The following is a 19,734-nucleotide window of genomic DNA, read 5'->3' on the forward strand; positions in this document are numbered from 1 at the left end:
GCCTCGTTTAAAACTAACCAAAACGGGCACAACTCCGCATTGCGTCAAATAACCGGCTGTCATATTTTCACGGCCGTCCCGATTATCCGGATGGCGTCTAAAGTTGGCGAGAAGTGCATGGCGGCAGTGAAATCGATAGTTTTTTAAACATTAATCGCGCGATATCGAAAACGTGGGAATTATGGAAACTCGCGAAATTATTTAGTGCGGTGTTTCCTCAAGGCGTCGGGTGGGATCGATCAGTCCGTACAACCTGGAAACCGATTCGCATCAAAGGTGAGTCTGTTATTTGTACAGTCGGTCAAAAAATTCTCCGTACACATAGCATTTTTTCAGTTTTCTTTTACTTTCTTCTTTCACTTACATTTAATGACAAGCATATTTCAAGTAAATATCGGCAATCTCATTAAAAGCAATAAGAATGAAAGAAAAATCATTTGATACACTTTATTTGAACGATAAAAAATAAGTCAGTTTTAGAAACAAGAAACTATTTAAATCAACTATACACTTTAATAAATCACTCTTCAGAACTGCAGGTAGCGCTCCGAAACTTGCAGAGAAAATCAGGGAAAAGTTCTCAAACGATTAGAAACTGCTTGCATCGAGCAGTTTATAACGGCCGCGTTGCAACAAGGAAACCATGAATTTCGGAAAAAAATCGAAAAAAACGATTGAAATTTGCAAAAAAACCAGAGAGTATTGGGAAAACGTTATCGTTAGTAACGAAACAAGAATTAATCTTTACACAGCTCTGAAAATTGAAAATGTCTGTCCTACGGTGAAGCATAGTGGAGGTAATGTTTTATTGTGGGGGGTGCATGTCTGCTAATGGAACAGGCAATTTAGCTTTTAATGACGGAATCATGAACATCCTAAAGAATAATTTAAACCAAAGTGTTGAAAAACTTAACCTTGAGGGGCGTTATTTATCCTAAACACACTGCTACGCTTGTACGTCACTGAATGGTGCATAATTTCCGCGAACAACTTCATACACCACCGCAATCTCTGGATGTTAACCTGTGGGAAGAATTAAAGCGACGAGTGAAAAAACATCAAGTTACGAGTAAAGAAGACCTCAAAAATAGGATAAGAAAAGGGTGGGAAAACATAAAGCTTGTTTTAAGTCTTCCAAAAAGATTGAATGCCATTATTGGCTTTAAGAAACTTGTCAATTTATCATATTTAACATATTTCACATAGTTTCTGGCTTCTAAAACTGCCTTGTAAATGAAAGAAGAAACTAAAAGAAAACCGAAAAAAATACTACGTGTACGGAGACTTTTTTGACCGACTGTATATTATATTCACGTTTGATATGGCGGAGAAAAACGGTCGGGAAAATCGTTTGGTGCCGACTGGTACTTACGTGCGCGCTACTGCGGACGGGAATTTGTTCGCCTTACCTGAAAAAAATAAAACAATTGTTTACTTAATGGATCGGAATCTTAAAACGGGTGCGGGTAAATGTACTCGGTACCGCAGCAGTGTAAAGTTACGAAAACTGTGTTTCGCCACCACTATTTTACACGACAATGTGTTACCAGATTGATATGAAATACTAAATCTCTGTGTATGTTAAGGGATTAATTTAATTCAATTAGTCGCTTTCGATACATAGAAAATATTTTTTTATGTATAAAACCTTTAAATTTAATCTGCGTTCCAGAATTAAAGATGGCGTGGCTAAAAATGACGTGGCACAAGCATGTTGCCACGTCTCACATTCCCATTCATATTTTATTGTTTCTGATTGTACCATAGACATTGAATTGAATTGAATTGAATTTTATAGGAACGTTCTTTTGATATTTTATTTTCGTCGCAATTTTGGAGATTTGACAACACACATGGACCCGCTTTTCACACATTTTCCCTCACACATTGTAAGCAAATGCTACTCCTGTCGGGTTCAATGTTATGGGATTACATTGTAGAGTTTTTATTAATATCGCTGAAATTGAAACGAGATAGTATGTTATGCGGAGTAAGTTGGAACCATTTTTTTTATTTTTATTTTTGGTCTATTTACTTACGACGATTCTACCGTGTGTTAGATAGGTAAGTACCGGTAGTTTATCAATTAAATAAAAATAAACCGCAGCAAACGACGTTTAAATGACGCGTCACCTCGTATGGCGTCCAGCCAGGGGACTGAGATAAATAGCAAATTAAATAATAGAATCTCCTGCTGAGCGATATATTAAACCATAAAGTTATCACTGAAAATGGCAGAAAAGGTTGACGGAAACATTTATATGTAACACACTACTGGCTGCACTCACGCTCCCTTGAGATATCCAATACATTCTTCTTCTACTGTCCATCATCAATTAGTCCGAATTTTAGTCATTTTCTTTTTAATATTATGAAAATTTCCAGAATGAATTATTCTGAACTTTCTATGATTGTTTTCAATTTTTTAGATTCTATTTAGAATTTTTGTTTTTGCGCGATCTAAAAGTATTGTATTGTATTGTTTATGTGATTTGTCTAAAACTTTACATATTGTATAATATAAAACGCCCCCAGATCGAAGCTTTATATAAATGGAAGCTTAAATAAAATTTATAAAACATTTCCATCATTCTTAGAATTATCTGAAAATTAGAAAAATATAGAAATATTTGGAATATTATAAAATTTGAATTTTTTTGGTTAGTTAGCATCTGCTTAGAATATTTAGCTTACAAAACTGTTTTGGTTTTCCTATATATACAAATATTTAGAGTGCCTGTCACAAAATATTTTTGGATCTTTCTGTATCCAACGCACAAAAAAAGTATCGATTGTAATGTTTTGTTTTTGATTATTATTTACCTTTTTTGCGTCACTAGTTTTTACAAAAATAACAAAAAAAACTAACTAAGCTACTTTAACACATTTACAACATAAAAGTAATAGCCACTAAACAAAGTTGGATGAAACCGGCGAAATAAAAATGACACCAATGATCCAAAAGTTTAGATAATAATTTTTTACTCTCTTGCATAACTTTTACTGCCAAGGAGAGACGTCGAGCTGCTCTTGCGCACTTTTTTTATATAAAAATTATTATTTTTTGAGGCTTTGGTGATTATGAGAGAGATAGCGGAAGTGATATTGTGGTTTCTGTCAATCGGAGATTGCGTGTTATTAGTGACAGTAGCGATAGTGACTTCGAAAATACAACTCAATCAAATACGCAATTTGTGGAACTACCATCAAATGCCCCATTTACGAAACAAACTCAGCATGCATTTCTTGGAGGATGTGGACCCAATCACGCTCCTCCAGGTGACGCAGCCCCACTGGAGTATTTCAATTGAGTTTTTACACAGTTTTTGAATAACAAAATGGAAATATTGGACGCCTTGCACAATAACAAAGATGTGGCATTTGTGGCAGTAATCTTGGTAATGGGTATCACACGAAGGCCTACTATTTCTTCTTACTGGAATAAAAATGCACGTCTTCTACCATATTTTGGAGGAACAGATTTCGGTTACTTTTAAAAATTCCATTTAGTTAACAATGAGACTCTAGCGTCGCCAGGACATCAACAATACTGTTTTAGTATAGGTAGATCATTGCCAATTTTTAAAGGAAATGGTCTGTTATACTTTTTTTCCAAGTTTCTTTGCCTATTCTTGTGAATATAAATTATCTATCAAGCACTTTTTTACTGGCATTTTTAGCATGTGTTGCTAAAAAGTGTTTGGTACTAAAAGGGTTAAGGTTCAGATACACTTTCAAATCCCCTGATTTTTCTGGTTTGACCATTTGATATGCAGTTTGTGGAAAATTCCCCCACCTTAAGCACTTTTTTCGAATTTTGGTGCATATTTTCTCCACTATCTGCTATTTTAATACGATACCGCTAAAAAAAACGATACGGCACTGACGAAACGCCGTGACGTTTGAGCAGGTGATAGTACTACTGTAGGTGCCTGGGACCCGTGAATTTAAAATCATATTATTACGGGGCTGAGCCGTTTGCGCCGCTTCTAGACTTTCAAAGAGTGAACTTAGCGTAACAATCTCCTTGACCTCGCGCCCGACGAATAGGAGAGATTTTCAAGGCCGCCGGTTTATTCACTACAGGACGACGTACTGCCGGTTGATTTCTTTGATTTAAAACAATAGAACCGCATAGCCGACCGACTGTTTGTCCTTTTTTGGTCGGACGGGCAGGTAGATGATAATGACGGGCCATCGACAAAGTCGCGCCGGTATGCGGGGCCGATTTTTTTATTTTCTTAAATGGCCTATCAAAAATCAGATTTGGCGGTCGACGATGCCGTGCAACCGAGCAAAAAACGATTTTGGGACGAATAATGTTTGTTCGGTTAAAAAAAAAACGATTTATGCGGGGTACCCCGAAATTAAACGACCAACCCTGCGCTCAGAAATGCTCATGTATACAGTGGTGTCTGTGAGATAAGAGTGCTCGGCGGTAAAAACTACGGGTCGGTTAATTAAAAAACAATATTTTTGAGAATAATTTTTTCCGGTTTTATTTGTTTAGTAAATTTAAAATTACACATTATAGTAACCGAAATTACAGATCACCATCCGAAATTAGCACGTCCGATTTCACACAAACAGAAGACTCGCAGTTTTCATGAATTTCACGGATTTCTCAATGATTTTGCGGAGTCCACCGATTTTTAAAAATAATTTTTGTGCTTAGTGAAATTAATACATATAAACTTTATAAATTTCGTAAAATTTTAAAGCGGGCATCAAATTACTTCTCAAAATTTTGTTGCGTTTTGTTTTTCTATTCTTCAACTTTAATTGAGTAATTTGCTCAATAGGGCGCAGGTTTATTTTTTTAACATTTACTTAGAAATTTAGAGATATTTGACCACATATTGAAACTTTAGTTTAATTTCTTTATCATTGAAAGGTTTAATTAACATCAAAACTAACAAAATTTTAAAAATACACAGAACTAGTGCACCCGATTTCACGCTTGATTTGCCCCTACCCACGGTAGGTAAGTCCGTGAATAAATTTTACATTGGTAGTTAACATAGCTTAACCAATGAAATTATTTTTTGTCTTTTTAGATACATTTCTTTATTTTCGTTGAATATCACTGGTCCTTTTTGTCCTGGCTATATCAAAATGTTAGGTATTTCAATGATTTCCAGTTCGTTCATATTCATTCATGCATGTGTCACTGAAAATATGTCCGTTTCTTCTTTCTTCTTTTTTAGCATTTTCTAAGTCCACTTTCGAATCACTCCCAGTTTCTTTTTCCATTTTCTTTTGCTATAGACTGTTTGCATACATTTTTCGACCGGTGATTAGTTTTAAGTCATCCCCCCATCTCATTGGTGGTCTTCCCCGTGTCTTCGAAATTCCTCCAAACCAGGACTGATTTTTGCCATTTGTTAGTTTCTCCTCTGGCAACATCTCCTACGTATTTCCATTTCAATCTTTGGGCTTTGTGCACTACATCGGTTACCCTTTGCCTTATCCATATATTAAGCGATATTACCAGTATTGCCCTTTCCCTTGCATGTTGCGTGACTCTTATTGACTCTTTGTGATGGTCCATGGTTGTGCTGCGTATGTAAGTATTGGCAAGATGCGTGCGACAAAAGTTATAGTTCTTAGATGTAGTTGAATTTGTTGATTCTTCAGGATATAGCTTAGTTTTTCGAAGGCTGCCCAAGCTAGTGTTCGCCTTCTTTTTATTTCTTCTGTTTGGATATCTCTATTAATAACGATTTTTTGCCCCAGGTATATATATTCAGTGACTCTTTCTATGTCCTTGTTGTCTATCTTTGCAACATTTTCTTTCGTGTACATTACCTTGGTTTTTCTAATGTTCATCCTCAAACCAACCTTGCCGGACTCGTTGTGCAACTCTGTTAGCATTCCTTGCAATTCCCTTACGTTATTAGCAATTACCTATAGCATCGGCGAATCATAGGTTATTGAGGCGTTTGCCATAGATTTTTACGCCTTTGTTCGACCGGTTCAGTTTTTTGAATATATTTTCTATGGCCAAGGTGATGAGTTTAGATGACAGAGTGTCACCTTGTTTAACACCTCTTTTCTATATTTACTGGTTCTGTGTGCTCGTTCTGATTGAGATACTAAGTAGCTACTGACAGATTCATGGCACTTTGTATTAGTTTAATGGATCTACCGTCAATCCTGCAATTCCCCCGCTATGTTCATCTGCGTCGAATGCTTTTTCATAATCTAGGAATCACAAATGGAGTGGAAAATTGTTGTATTTTTCTATCAGTATTCTCATGGTTAATAAGAGGTCTGATGTTGAATAGCCCCTTCTGAAGCCAGCTTGTTCGTATGGTTGGTGTTTCTTTGTTATCCTATTAGTAAGGATCTTATTTAGTTGTGATACCAGGTTTATTGTTCTATAGTTTTCTAATTTTTTTTTGCATCGCCCTTCTTGTGTAATAATATTACTTTAGTGTTACTCCACGCACTGGGTATTTTTCCTTGGTAGAGGCAACTATTTACTAGTTTTCTTACGATCCTAATCAACCTTTTTCTACCCTCAAGGATCATATCTGTAGTGATTCCGTTAACTCCGGGTGCTTTGTTTATTTTCATGTCCTTAATTGCCTTTGCGCGTTCTTCTATTGATACTTCTGAAAGCCGAAAATGGGGACACACCAAATTCTGCCACTAAAGGATAAACATGGATTCTGATTCTGATCGAGTAAAGAATTCTGTACAGAATTATATAGAACAAAAGAAATAAAAGTAGTCTCAAGATTAATAAGACTTCTTTTTTTTTTCAATAAATTGTTAATCATAAATTTTTGCAACTTTTGAATTGACCGACTTTCTAAAGTGCTAGACAGTAAGTAGCTACGAAAATGGTAAAAAGAAACAAGATAATTATTTTCAAAGTTAATGGCTCGATATCACGAAAACTAAGCATTTGTTGCTCTATTGTTTATATAAACTTTCTTGTTGATTTTAAACAAATTTGCATGTCTTTCGGTTTTTTCAAGTCATCGGTCGCGGTCAAATTGAGACGCGAAAATTATTGGACACTGATTCGGACGAGAGAGCCGATCGAGGATTTTATAACCCTCTTCGGCGTTTCACAAAAGTCCCCCTATTAGCGGTTAACACGCTTAAAGACCCATCAAATCGCATCGCGGATTGAGGGGGGGGCTATTAAATTACGTCGTTTCGGTAAAAATCGGGTGTGGGCATATCCCAGTCAATCGTAATAAAATCCGATGAGACGGGCGCACATGTCGCCGGGCCACACGGAAAGCGGACGACCTTTTAACGATTCCTTCCGAAAGAACGTCCAGACAGCGAAAACAAAAACAACGCGCGCAGAGCTCGCGTCTTGGTTAGTTGGATTTCGAGGAATTCGGCGGTTAAGAAGGCACCCATTTATTTGGTCCATTTAATCATAACCTTGTTGATTGAGGTCGTCGAACAAAATTTAATGGCAACGTATGGGATATTCTTGATACGCCACTTAGGTTAGATTTGATATGTTGAATATATTATCTAATTGGTGAAATAAATGGTACTTTACTTTATATTTTGAACTAAAGTGCGGAAAAAAACTATGTGTCTTTTATTATGTCCCAACTTTCCTTGGTTAACCGTAGATTGCAATCGCCCACAAATAATTCAAAATAACTGCTGCCGTTTTGTACGTAATATGATTGAGTCTCACAGAAGATAAGATATCATAGTATGCAAGATATCTTTGCATACCAAGTGTAGCTCTCGTTGGTTCGTTCATTTCTCTAATGTTTTCTGTCAATGTTTTTTTTCAAATGATGCAGTTCTCACATTTCGCCGATGTACAAGACAATATTACAACAAAAATTAACAAGCTTCTAATTTGCTGTCTTCTTTGTGATGGGGCTGTTTATTATTTCACTATTACACTTTTTATTTATTTCGATGTAAATTTCAGATTAAAAAAGACTATTATTGTTTAAATAAGAAAGGAAGCTGAGAAACACAAAAAGCCTTTTTCTTATGACGAGTTTGTCTTAGTCCGCTTAAAAAGAAAATCTAAGATGACATCGTCCTCTGACACTAAGTACATGAAAAACGTTTTCCGAAAATTTAAAGTGACAAATACGGAAGCCGTTGGAACACGACGCTTAAAATGATGTCACCCGATCAAAATAGATTTGTCCGATACACTCTCAGAGAAGACGTCATCACAGGTCGCAACGTCTTCCCGATGCGATTTCATTGGGCAAAATCCAAATTGCCATCATACATTTATCTCTAATTTGCTTTTTTTTTTTCATTTCATTGCAGCTGCACCTTCCTCATACTTAAACTTGGTTTATTGAAATTTCCTCAGAATTCCAACGAATCACAGAAAACGGTTTGTTGGCAGTTTTTGGCTTAACAATTCATAGCTCAGGCAGCGGTGAAAATTTTTCGTACGTATGGTATAGGTCAAAACTTTAATCAACCAAATCTTGTGGGTACCATCTAAAGTAATGCAGTACGAAAAGTGAACGAAACAAAATAAACGCAAGATTCATACCAAGAACAAACATTCCTATAATAGACTCAGCTGTAATAAAACAAGCCGCGTGTTCGGTGGAGACTGGCGTGAAGACAAAATTAAACGAGCCAGTCAAAAGGAATTGTACTATAATGACGACCCTGAACCCTGTTCGACGCATACAGTGTCATTGTTTTTTTTTTCAACGATTTTATGTGAGCATTATTGTCATTCATATTTTTATTTTAATGGGATGTTTTCTTTAGCGACGACTATTTATAACATTGTTAAGAGGAGCACAGATCAAGAATTTTATATTAAAAATAACACGTCGATTGATATAAAACGACACAGTTTCCAGAAATTGTTTTTTTAATTACGTCGCTCAAGAAAATAAATGTCTTCGTAAATATCTAAATAGAGTATTTTTAAGGTCAGTTTAAGTCGACGTTATGCGGGTAAAATTTACCACGTTGTCATAAATACAAACGAACTGTCTTAGACGGGAAACAAATTATATAATATTTATTATTAAAAAATACTATCGATAATATGGATCTCGTATAAGTACCTGATCGGTATCAACTAAAAAAGGCGAACAATTTTTGTAATCTTTTCAGATAACGACAACAAAATTCTACTGCATATTTTATAAAACCTGCCAGCTTTCGTACAAAGGATAATTATATCCACGCATCATCTCTCTGGCACCCCCTCGGTGATGGATATAAACTTTTCATGAATCTAGGCCGCGTTTGCGCAGGCGCAGAGCTTAAGAAGGCGTTGCCGTCAAATAATCAATGCGATACTTTATGAGAGCCTGAATGAATATAACAAATAGCCGCTCCGGCCAGCAAATCAATCCAATACCGGTGTTTTTCAGTATAACCAAGTGAAGAAAGGCAATATAGTTTAAAATAATAGGAAATAACTGGAAGAATTTAACTAACACGACAGTTTGAATATTTCATAGGAAAACCCAAAACTGTAATATAAGTCAATAAACTGACAGGTTTGGACTAAGACGTTTAGTTATTTTATATATATATTAAGACAAAGAGACAGATAAATTAAGACACAAAATACAGTTTTCTACATTTAAAAAATTTTCAATGAAAAAGTCGTGTGTACAAAATATTTTAGAAGATAAAAAATGATAGATTTTGTTTTTTCAAACTATTGGTTTGTTTAGCTAACTAAACAAGTATATGAAATTTGATATTTGAGTGCTGATATTAATTAATGAGTACTGAGTGTGGCGTTATAAGAGGAATTTGTGGCAAGCATTTAATGGTGATCTGCTACGTGCTAGCTCAGGAGTTGTTAGAACATGAGATTCTTAATTTGTGAGATCTAATGCCTTTAACCAAGTCGATAACGAAAACACTATAGAAGTTAGTCTCGACTAGATCGTATTATTTATTATTGTAATTATCACAAATAAAAAAGCTGAATTAGGTACTTACTTTTTCAAATAATTCAAAACATGTCTCTACTCCAACTTGCAAGTTGTCTTACAGGGGATTTCATAAACCGATAGTACCATTTTTTTAATGTAGTCACTTCAAACTACTGTTGCTGTCCTAGTTAAAAGCCTTTCTGTCTGATTATTGGCTTGCTATTACATACAACGACTTGGGAAGTCAAGGCTACGCCAACAGGGCAACTCCAACATGTAGTCGCCAAAAATCAGGTGTCGAAATCGGGGAACGGCGAGCCGGAGGAGAGGAGGAACAAGGCAGAAGAAAGTAAAAAAATATATACAGAGTAAAGAATTGTCAGATAAACCACTGGTAGAAGCGTGGTTACACCAATAACCAACCTAATCCCTTTGTTTTACTTTGCCTGCCGATAAATAACCATTAAAATGAAATGAAATGAAAATTAATGAATATATTAATAAGATCGTCTTACAAAAATACACATGCCTAGACTTTTATTTTGTCTACTTCCGATTTTGGATTTAGAACTGGCAAGAAATTAAGAATATAGTTGTACCTGTTTGAATTCAATCCAATGCAGCACAATTAATATTTTCATGGATAACCAAGTAGCATTATTCCAATTTTTTAAAACAAACAAACATTAATTATTTATTTCGTAAGAATGAAAAATAGACAAATAGGAAATTTTTTAAACATGAAATAGTTTTGGAATGGTATCTGAATTGAAAATCACGAGAAAGCGGGTAAATTGGCGTTTTTTGTATTACTGTTGTTTAGAAAAAGTGGAAAAACACCAAACCAAACATATCTGTTCAAATTCTCTTGTTTAACTAAGCAACTACATTTGATCTTTGAATGATGACAATTTGTACTAGTTTGTGGAAAGCAATTGGGGGATGATCGTTGGATCTAAGGCATGGAATTTGAATTGAATATCGCGAGAAACCAGGTGAAAAGCGAGGTCCCATAAAACGTAGGTGCCCCGAGAGTTGCATTATGTTTAACGTCTGGTGATAACTGGTCCCCAGTTGTTGTAATCTGTCGACGTTGTTTACGAGTTTATAAGGGACTTCGTCGTGTGTGTGCCGGCGCGGCGATGTTCCTTTTTTTTTCGGAAAGTTGAGCAAACTGCCATATATAACGGATAGATAAGCGATGTTTACCTGTACAGAACGAAACAGGGTCAACCGTAATCGTTTATCTAATCTTTTAATATACACAAGTCGGTTACAAAACCGGCATTCAACATTTCATATGGACAAATATGCTTCGACGACGGAAATCTATCTTGAATTACAGCGATTCGCCAAGAATTGAATGGCCAATTCGTCGCCCGTTTTTTAAGCCCCCCCAAACGACCAAATAGGAAAAAACGAGTCGCTGAAACACGAGAGCGCAAAATTTCGTTGTGGGTGGTTGGGACGGGCGCGTACACGGGGGGTTAAATATCGAATTTCGCGCGTGTGTGTGTGGATCGATTGACATTCGATCCGCCCCCACCGCTGTCCCCGTCGCGGCGTATTTTGTCACCCGTATATACGTATGCACAGGATGTGCATCGCATTGTAGTCCCGTGGCAAAAGAATCACGTACGTTGTTCATTGAACGTTTGCTCGTATCGGGTTTATATCGATTTATTGTTCGGTACCCGAAGACAGGAAGTGCGTACCCATCGGATCGATGGGCTAGTCAACGGATTCTCTTTGTGCGGGAGACATCGGAAAAGTGCCCCACGGAATCAGTTTTACTGCTCGCCTTTTTCTTAACACTTTAACAAAACAAGCATTAATAAGCACTGGGTCGCGTTTTTTTTATTCAACTCTCATCTATTTAAATTTTGAAATTTAGCACGACCATATAGGTACTAGATATAGTACAAGACCATCGGTTATCCCATCTTAAAAACTACAGTGACACCCATTACTTAATTAATTAATTTTAGCTGACATTCTATAAAAGTGTAGTGGTAGCTCTTATTTTCAGTGAATTTTAATATTGCAATTAAATTAGCCAAGCCAAACCAATCAGCTCAAGCACTTAACAACTCTTTTCTGGGTCCCTTACCGATCTCCCGCTTTGAAAAAATATAGCATTACATCTGTGCCGAAACAGGCATTGAAAAATGTTTCAACAAACCTTTTCTTTCAATATGACCGCTACATCACACCTTATTTTTCCATTACTAAATTAAAAATAAATGCAAAATGATAAAAAGGAATTGAAGAAACGGAAAAAATTCGACCTTCCAGTTTTTCTTTCCGAAATCGTACTTAACTCCAGCAAGTAGCAGGAAGAAAGGAAGTAAAAAAAAAATTCTTTCCCCGTTTTTCCCTATGAATGATTTTAATTCTTCGCGTAAGAAGAATGATGAAATAACTAAATTTTCCGACTCTTGTACAGAGAGCCAGCCGTGTAGTAGTAGACAACACCTACATATATGTGCAGAAACATTAATTTCAAAAAATCTTGAACTTGTTCAAAATTGGATGCGAGAACATTTTTTTTTCTCTACAGGTGCAGCTTTAACGACTTCGAGTGCACTAACCTAACCCTTTCTACGCGAGCACGTAGGTTGTATACCCTTGGTCGATTCGAAAACACCCGAGAGAGAAATGCACTGCCGGCTTCCATGCCACACCATATCAAACCGGCCAATGAGTTTCAGAGATTATGACGTCGAACGCAATAAAATAGAATGATTTAGGTTTAGAGCCGAACGCGTACAAGCCTGAACCTGACCTTTACAATAATCCGCGTCTTGGGGATTCGGAATATCTGATTAGCGTTTTTTTTTTTAATTGTGCAACTATATTAAAGCGGGTTATTTACGGGCTAGTTATGGCGGAAACCGTCGTAACGCGCCAGTCTCGAGATTCCGAACCATTACCATTTCAGAGGGGGCCCCGTTATTAACTTTGTTAATTAAAATTGTGCCGCCGATACGCGCAAACGGCCTGTCGGAGATTTACGGACGATTTCGAGGCCTATGCGATAAAGTTTGAATAAGAGGTAGCGCGTCGATGCGCGTTTAGAGTGAAATAGGAGGAGGTCGACTATTTTTACAGTTGAAATGTGTGTCGCGTCGGTTTTACCGCGAAAAAATTAACAAATATATCGTTGAGAATCGCAATGACTTATTTACGGTCTCGGAGGATGCACGAAAAATGTCGGATTAGCCGACAGATAAGATAATAATACGCCGTTAATCGCCCGTCACTCCAAACCATGTTAAATTTAATTTGGTGCGTCGTCTAGATTAATGTTTACATATTACGTTGCCATAATTCCATGAACATGGAAAATGGCCCGGGTAGTGTGAGAAGCTTTTTTCCCTCTCAAATTTCGACCAAACAAACCGTGCATAACAAGTAGGTCATGGTCCTCTAGGATGCAGATCAAAAAGTCCCTAAAATATATTAGTCTCATTCCTTACCGTTGTTGAAAAGTTTAAGTTCGTCTTTTTTTCTAGTGAAAGCAATCTTTAAAATGCTTCACTTATAGTGAACACAAAATAGAACAGTAAAATATGATAAGCATTTGTGTTTCTTGATGATTAGTGTTGGGATTGGTCAATTGACCACTTCTTAATTGATTATATTGATAATAATTTAATGAATTATTATGCGTTTGTGATGTCAAATTTACCTACAACCCTCTTCGAGGAATATCCGAATACTATACCTAGCGATTTAGGGACTCCCAATAATAATATCGATTACATTTGGTTCCCAGAATGATGCGACGGCGATGTAATGCACTATATAAATAAGTAAATATAAATTTTATGGTATTTTTAAAATTATTTCGGCCAATTGACAAAAAAAACTTGACCGGTCAATTCCACAACCCAACTCGTAATGTGAAGAGAAACTCAAAACAACCAAAACTAATCCAAAACCCAAAACTAACGTCATGGTCAGATCAAAAAGCCCCTTACACATAAAACTCATATTGTCATACATACTGAAAAAATGATTTTGATACTAACCAGAGAAGTGAAAATAAGAGGAAACATTATTTATTTCCAAGTTCTTGGTTTATTGTCTAAAGATAAGGAAAAGAAGTTTCTTGTTTTTTTTTGAAAAAAAAAACCGAAGACATAATTAACTAAATAATTAATCAAGTAATCATAAACATTAAAATGACTGGAAAAGGTTGATTGAGATAAATATAGAATGATATATTCGGTGATATAGTATGTCGGAGAATATTATTCATAATTTTTTTTCTTTTGGTGTTGGAACATTGCTTAGGGGACCATCAACAATGTAGGCTTGTCTTTATAGGGGCCAAAATATAAAGAAACGGGGCCTTCACACCCTGGCGGAGACCAGCCAAAATGTTATAAGATCATAATGATTAAAAAATATGATAGTTTTCACAGGTAACATTTAAGTTATGATCAGATTAGACCTTCAAATGCAAACTGGATGATGATTAGAAAAACAATATCTTAATCGGGGTGGATTGTTTGACAACCGTTTCCTTGGATCCTACCTACAATAGATATATGAATATTGTGAACTATGTAGTAGAATACTGCAAGTGTTCAAACGTGCAGCACGCATTTCTGAATTTAGTCACTTTCATGTAGATTTATTTATATATCCATATCCATAAATCATTGAATTGCGACTTGCGACTTTCTTACGTACAACAATATACAAGAATCGCACGCGTCATCTCAGTCACGTTTTGTGTAAACAATATCGGATCGTTTAGGATCACTTTCACGCTTCTCCGGTTTTCATAATATTGTCATACATACTGAAATGCCAAATAACTTTCCGCCTCTTCTGTATATTATCAAATGCAGAGTTGCGCCTTCGAGATCGCCTAATTAGATATTTGCGACGCGGGCAAACATGGATGCATTGTTTCAAAACCTGGGGAGACTCGATATTATATTCGTGCCACGGGTATTGGGGATAATTCGTTTCGAAAAATATTTCCAAGAACAAGTAGGTACATCGACTCCCAGCGGTGATTGACCGGTCGTATTTCAGATAAAGATTTTTATCCAGTCACTCGTACTGTGGCCGAAACGCAAATCGCAACCGTAGATTTATTTTATTTATATTTTTAACGTGGTGTCTCTCGAAAATGTTGCGCTCGTGAAAATGTCGCACCTAGTCGTGAGAAAAATCGTTAGTTGTGTGCATCAGTCGACGTTCTTGGAATGACTAGCAATGCAGAAATTCTAAACAAAAGCTTACCTAGTTGCACATATACCCAGTTCCGGTACATGTTATCGACACACAGTCGCTGCGTAAATAAATACATTTTTCAAAACTCAAATTTCTTGTCATTCTCACGATGCATACACAAAAAAAGTGGGATTCTGAATTAACAAAATAAATTAACCTCTTTGTTCGTTTCCGTCTCATTTTTTCTGATATCATAATATATGATGTCTCAATGTCGATTTATTTTTGGTTTGAATATACGACTACTCTCTTGTCCGGTCGAGTCTTAAATATAAGTTGAGATTGAATTCTAAAATACAAAATTCGTACTGTATCCTTTTCAGATGAGGCAAATAGTAGAATATCTACGTGTAATATGTGTTTACGCGCGATACGAACCACATTAATCCTATTAACCGTGTTCTACTTCTCTCTATTCGATATAATCTCACCTAAATATTTTTCTAATTATATTTTTGGAAAAACTATCAAAAACGTATTAGCAGCATGTTCCGAATAAATTATCGTTTAAATCGGCCAAGAAGGCAACGTCAGGAAAACTCTTTTAACGCTCATAGCCACGAACAACCACTTAACGAGATAAAGACTTATCCGTATTCGAAATTACACACCCATGAACAATTATCTTGGTTATCGTTTCCAATTTGGATAGCCAAATTACAAATAAATATTTTTGCACTCGTTACCGGGTCGCACACGGCATCTGGAAACACGGTTAGTACGATTGAAAATGTGAGTTAAGTGCTTTTTTTTTGTTTGTATTTTATTAGCGAACTTCAGACATCCAGAAATAGGCAACTGAAATATTAAAATTGTTGTAGAAAATGGACCACAGTTGAGTATAAAAGTTTGGTTGTTTCGGTTTGTAACTAACGTAAGCGTAGTTAGCATATTACATATTTGCTAAACAGTAAATTGTGTCATAACTTTTAATCTAGAATATAACATAAAAATGAACAGTAAGCATTCTTCGAATATTGACTCAAAAATCAAAGCACATAATACGTCATAAAGTGACCACCAACACTAAAATAGTGAAAATAATGAAAGCATTAAAATATCGCTCACTAACGAGGCACAGGAACTAAAGTTTAGTTCTCAAAATTGGGAGAGTTTGTAGAATTGCTTATTGGCGCTGTCATACTCACCACCCTTTATGTCGGTTTATATATATTTTATACAGTGACGAAAAAAATAATTCAAGACAAAAAGTTTATGTAAACACTCGATGAAACATAGCTGATGAGGCATTGTTGAAAATTTCCCAATTTTCTTCAGAAACTTACAAAAACATAAATATTTTAAGGAAATACCTACATGTACATATATTATTTAGATTATATTTATTCGCTTTGAGAGTTCATTATATTTAGGCCGTTTCTGATATTTGAAAACGTGTCTTTATCAACGTACAACAACCAATAATAAGAGTTTTTTTTCTAATACCTAAGTGGGGCCGGGTTATCGAACTTCGAACTGTGAGTTAAAGTAAGATACAATAATAGGTACCCAAAAATCTGTGCATGTATTAAAAATCCCGTCGACGGGAACATTGCCAAAGTAACCATTAAAAGCGCGGCGGTTACCGGAACAAACGGCATTTTTTCTATTGCCGGAGATAAAAAAGTTTCTGGTTTCGTCGTTTTTTACGGTCCTACGGTTTTTTTTTCAAGCTGTTTTATCCGCGATTGATGGAGTCCTTTATATTTATTTACCGGTCATTGAAAAAGGCGTTACATTAAAAAAAAAAAACAAGTGGCGAACAAGGGTCTTTTGCACGCGACGCTAACCAGTCAAAACCTCATCCCGTCGACCTTCCCGCCGAATATAAATCAATTTAAAAAACCTAGTCACAATTGAATTGCACCTCCCGATTAAATGACGCATATTAAGTAGCCACTTCCTACGTGTAAATATAACGGCGGGCTTAAACCGACATCAACAACAAGCCAGGCCACACAGTTCAATAGTATCGTGATTATTATTTATAATTTTACTCACCTTGTCTGCCTACGATTTCGGCGACGTGTTCGGAACTGGGCACCGGGACGCATTCGGTCATGTTTTGGGACTTCTTGGACCGCACCTCGTCGAGACCGACGCTCGTTAACGGGTTGACGAAAGACGCGAGGTCGGCGCCGCCGTCCGTTTCCGTCCCGACCGACGCCAGCGGCTCGCTGAACCCCAGCATGGACAGCTCGAGCGCTAGCTGGAGGGCCCTTTCGTCGCCGATCCCGCTAGGCCGGTCCATGTCCGGGAACAAACTCGCAGGCATATCTCTTTATTCCGCGATTAAAACCGGTCGAAAGTGACGAGAGTATTATTTTATTTAGCAAGAGTGCACACGAAAAGCCGAAGAACCGAACTTGATTGTCGCAGTTAAACGCGCATATACGTTGGGGGGGGCTCGGGAACACTTAAAACCCTCGGCGGCGGCGGCGGCGGCGACGGCGGTGGTTCGTTAACATGTACGGCAAACAGAAGAATTCAAAAACGGCCGACGATATCGATTGTAATTGGTAAAAGTCGTTTCCGGTTCGCACTCGGTATACAAAAATATATCTCTTAAAAATGTTGTTTCAAAGTTTTCCTAAACGATTTTATTGTGTCAAGCAGATACGCTCCGTCAGCCCGCTTGAATCTAACTGAATTTCGGGGCGCCACGGCGTGGTTATAGCGCGGCCATGTGCGCGCGAGTGCCGGCCGGGGACTCGCTCATGCGCGTTGACGATGTCGCGCCGCGAAATTTAAAACCGCCCCTTTGCATTGGCGGCGCGCGGGTCGCCGTCGCCGTGCGCGCCGAATTTTAACGAATTTCCGTGACGGAAAACAAAGCAAAACACGTGGTCCGCGCGCGCGGCCGCCATTCCCCCCCTGGTTGATTTTTTTTCTAATTTATGCGCGTCGCGCGTTCTTGTATTTTCACCGCTGCGGCGTCGCGTTTAATCAGAGTGATTGTTTATTTAAGTTTTGGCCGTTTATAAAACAATATCCGCAATGAAATGCTTAATAATTGTGCGATTTCGTCGCGCGGTCAATATAAAAACGCCCCACGTATGCCTAAAGGCTAATCTCCACTACTCACAGTAGGGTCACGGTCTAGATTTATTATTATTATTATTTTTATTAATATTATTATTATTACTGTAATTATTACATAAAACTTAGGAAAAATGCAAAGTTAAATTACAGTATGCCAATATGCTTGCTTGAATCTGATTCCTAAACCCCAACCTCAGTAGTGAAAAAGTCCAAACGCTCGTTCCCATTCTCCAGCCGGGCTGCCCTTGCTGTGAATGTATTGCGTTCACGTTACGTTATTCGCATTGGTGCCAAAAACCAAATTTTTGACAGATCACCAGAGAAACCAGAGCACAATATAAGAGCTTTATGGAATTCGCGTTTTGAACCAACACATTATTATGCCAGACATGTAAAGCCGCTTTCGAAGAGTACGTCAAGGTCTTCATTTGATACCGCTTTTATGTTTTTATCTATCTAGTTATATTCGTAAACTATAGGATCACGGAGACGGTGAAACGAGATACTTAAGCATTTTGAGAGATTGGGATCCATACCATTCAAGTTTCACCATCGAGCCAAACATTGTAAATCCTCCTGAAAACGAAACTGATCTTCACGAGTTCCAATAACCGAGAAGACCTTTAAGTCATCGGCAAAAAGAAGATAATTAGCTTTATGGTAACATAGTAACAGCTTCCAAAGCACCAAGGATTGTGTCCGCATACGCAATTAAATTCAATTATTTGAATTGTTGACCTTTCCGATTGAAAACCATATTGATGATCCATAATTGTATTTTTGAGCATCCACATTCGCAGATCCGCACAAGATAGTGTGAAATTACGTTTCGAATCCGCATCTGCAGTACTTTCTTCCGTCCCTGTGAATGCATTTTATGTTTCGGAAAAAGCAGAGAAAGAAAAATATTATTTAGATCCATCGATATTATAAAACGTGTAATTTTTCACCCGCCGATATTCACACTATTAAAAAACAATAAGCAATTAAGCAGATTGTCAGCTGGTTGAGGTTAGTGTGGAGTTTGTTTGGTTTTTGTCGTTGTTCTTGTTTTTAAATTTGAAAATTTTCTAGTTTTCTTTTATATTTAGCATAATAATCTATTCAAATTATGGTTTAATTTACCATTTATGTTGGTATGTTGGTATTTGGACCCAGCAACGCTTAGTGTTAAACCAGCAACAAATGTAGATGGACTGACAAAATTTCATGTTTCAGAATTTATTCTCCCATTTAAAATAAAAAACTTTGGATATAATTTTGGAGAAACATATAAATGTGACAGGTTTCGGAGATATAAGTTTAGATTCCTTAACCATACCCAACCTAATCAGACATAGCCTTAAATTTTCACATTTTTTCATGTTGTTAGTTTTAAATTTAATTTAAGTATGGAATTTTGAAACTAATATACGCTTAGGAACTTTTTTTGTTGAGATAATCTTTTTTTTTAAGTTTAGGCCGAGATTTAGATTAATTTTGTTAGTTAGCGTTTTATCATTTAATCTTAAACTTGAAGGTTAGAAGGAAAGGAACACAATTTAACCAAAATTGCCATAGCATTTAA

The 19,734-nt window shown here is 36.7% G+C and overlaps 1 protein-coding gene across 1 annotated transcript in view; it reads right to left on the reverse strand.

The window, feature by feature from the left end:
* Positions 1-17,844, reverse strand: part of LOC132700662 (RNA-binding protein MEX3B) — a 74,941-nt gene extending 57,097 nt beyond the window's left edge. Inside the window, exon 1 of the mRNA XM_060668137.1 lies at positions 17,127-17,844. Coding sequence (XP_060524120.1) covers positions 17,127-17,400 — 274 coding nt within the window. The 5' untranslated portion in view covers positions 17,401-17,844. The remainder of the gene's footprint in view (positions 1-17,126) is intronic.
* Positions 17,845-19,734: the final 1,890 nt, after the last annotated feature.

Source organism: Cylas formicarius, unplaced genomic scaffold, assembly GCF_029955315.1.
Source record: "Cylas formicarius isolate icCylForm1 unplaced genomic scaffold, icCylForm1.1 PGA_scaffold_4__25_contigs__length_36172078, whole genome shotgun sequence".
Lineage (NCBI taxonomy): Eukaryota > Metazoa > Arthropoda > Insecta > Coleoptera > Brentidae > Cylas > Cylas formicarius.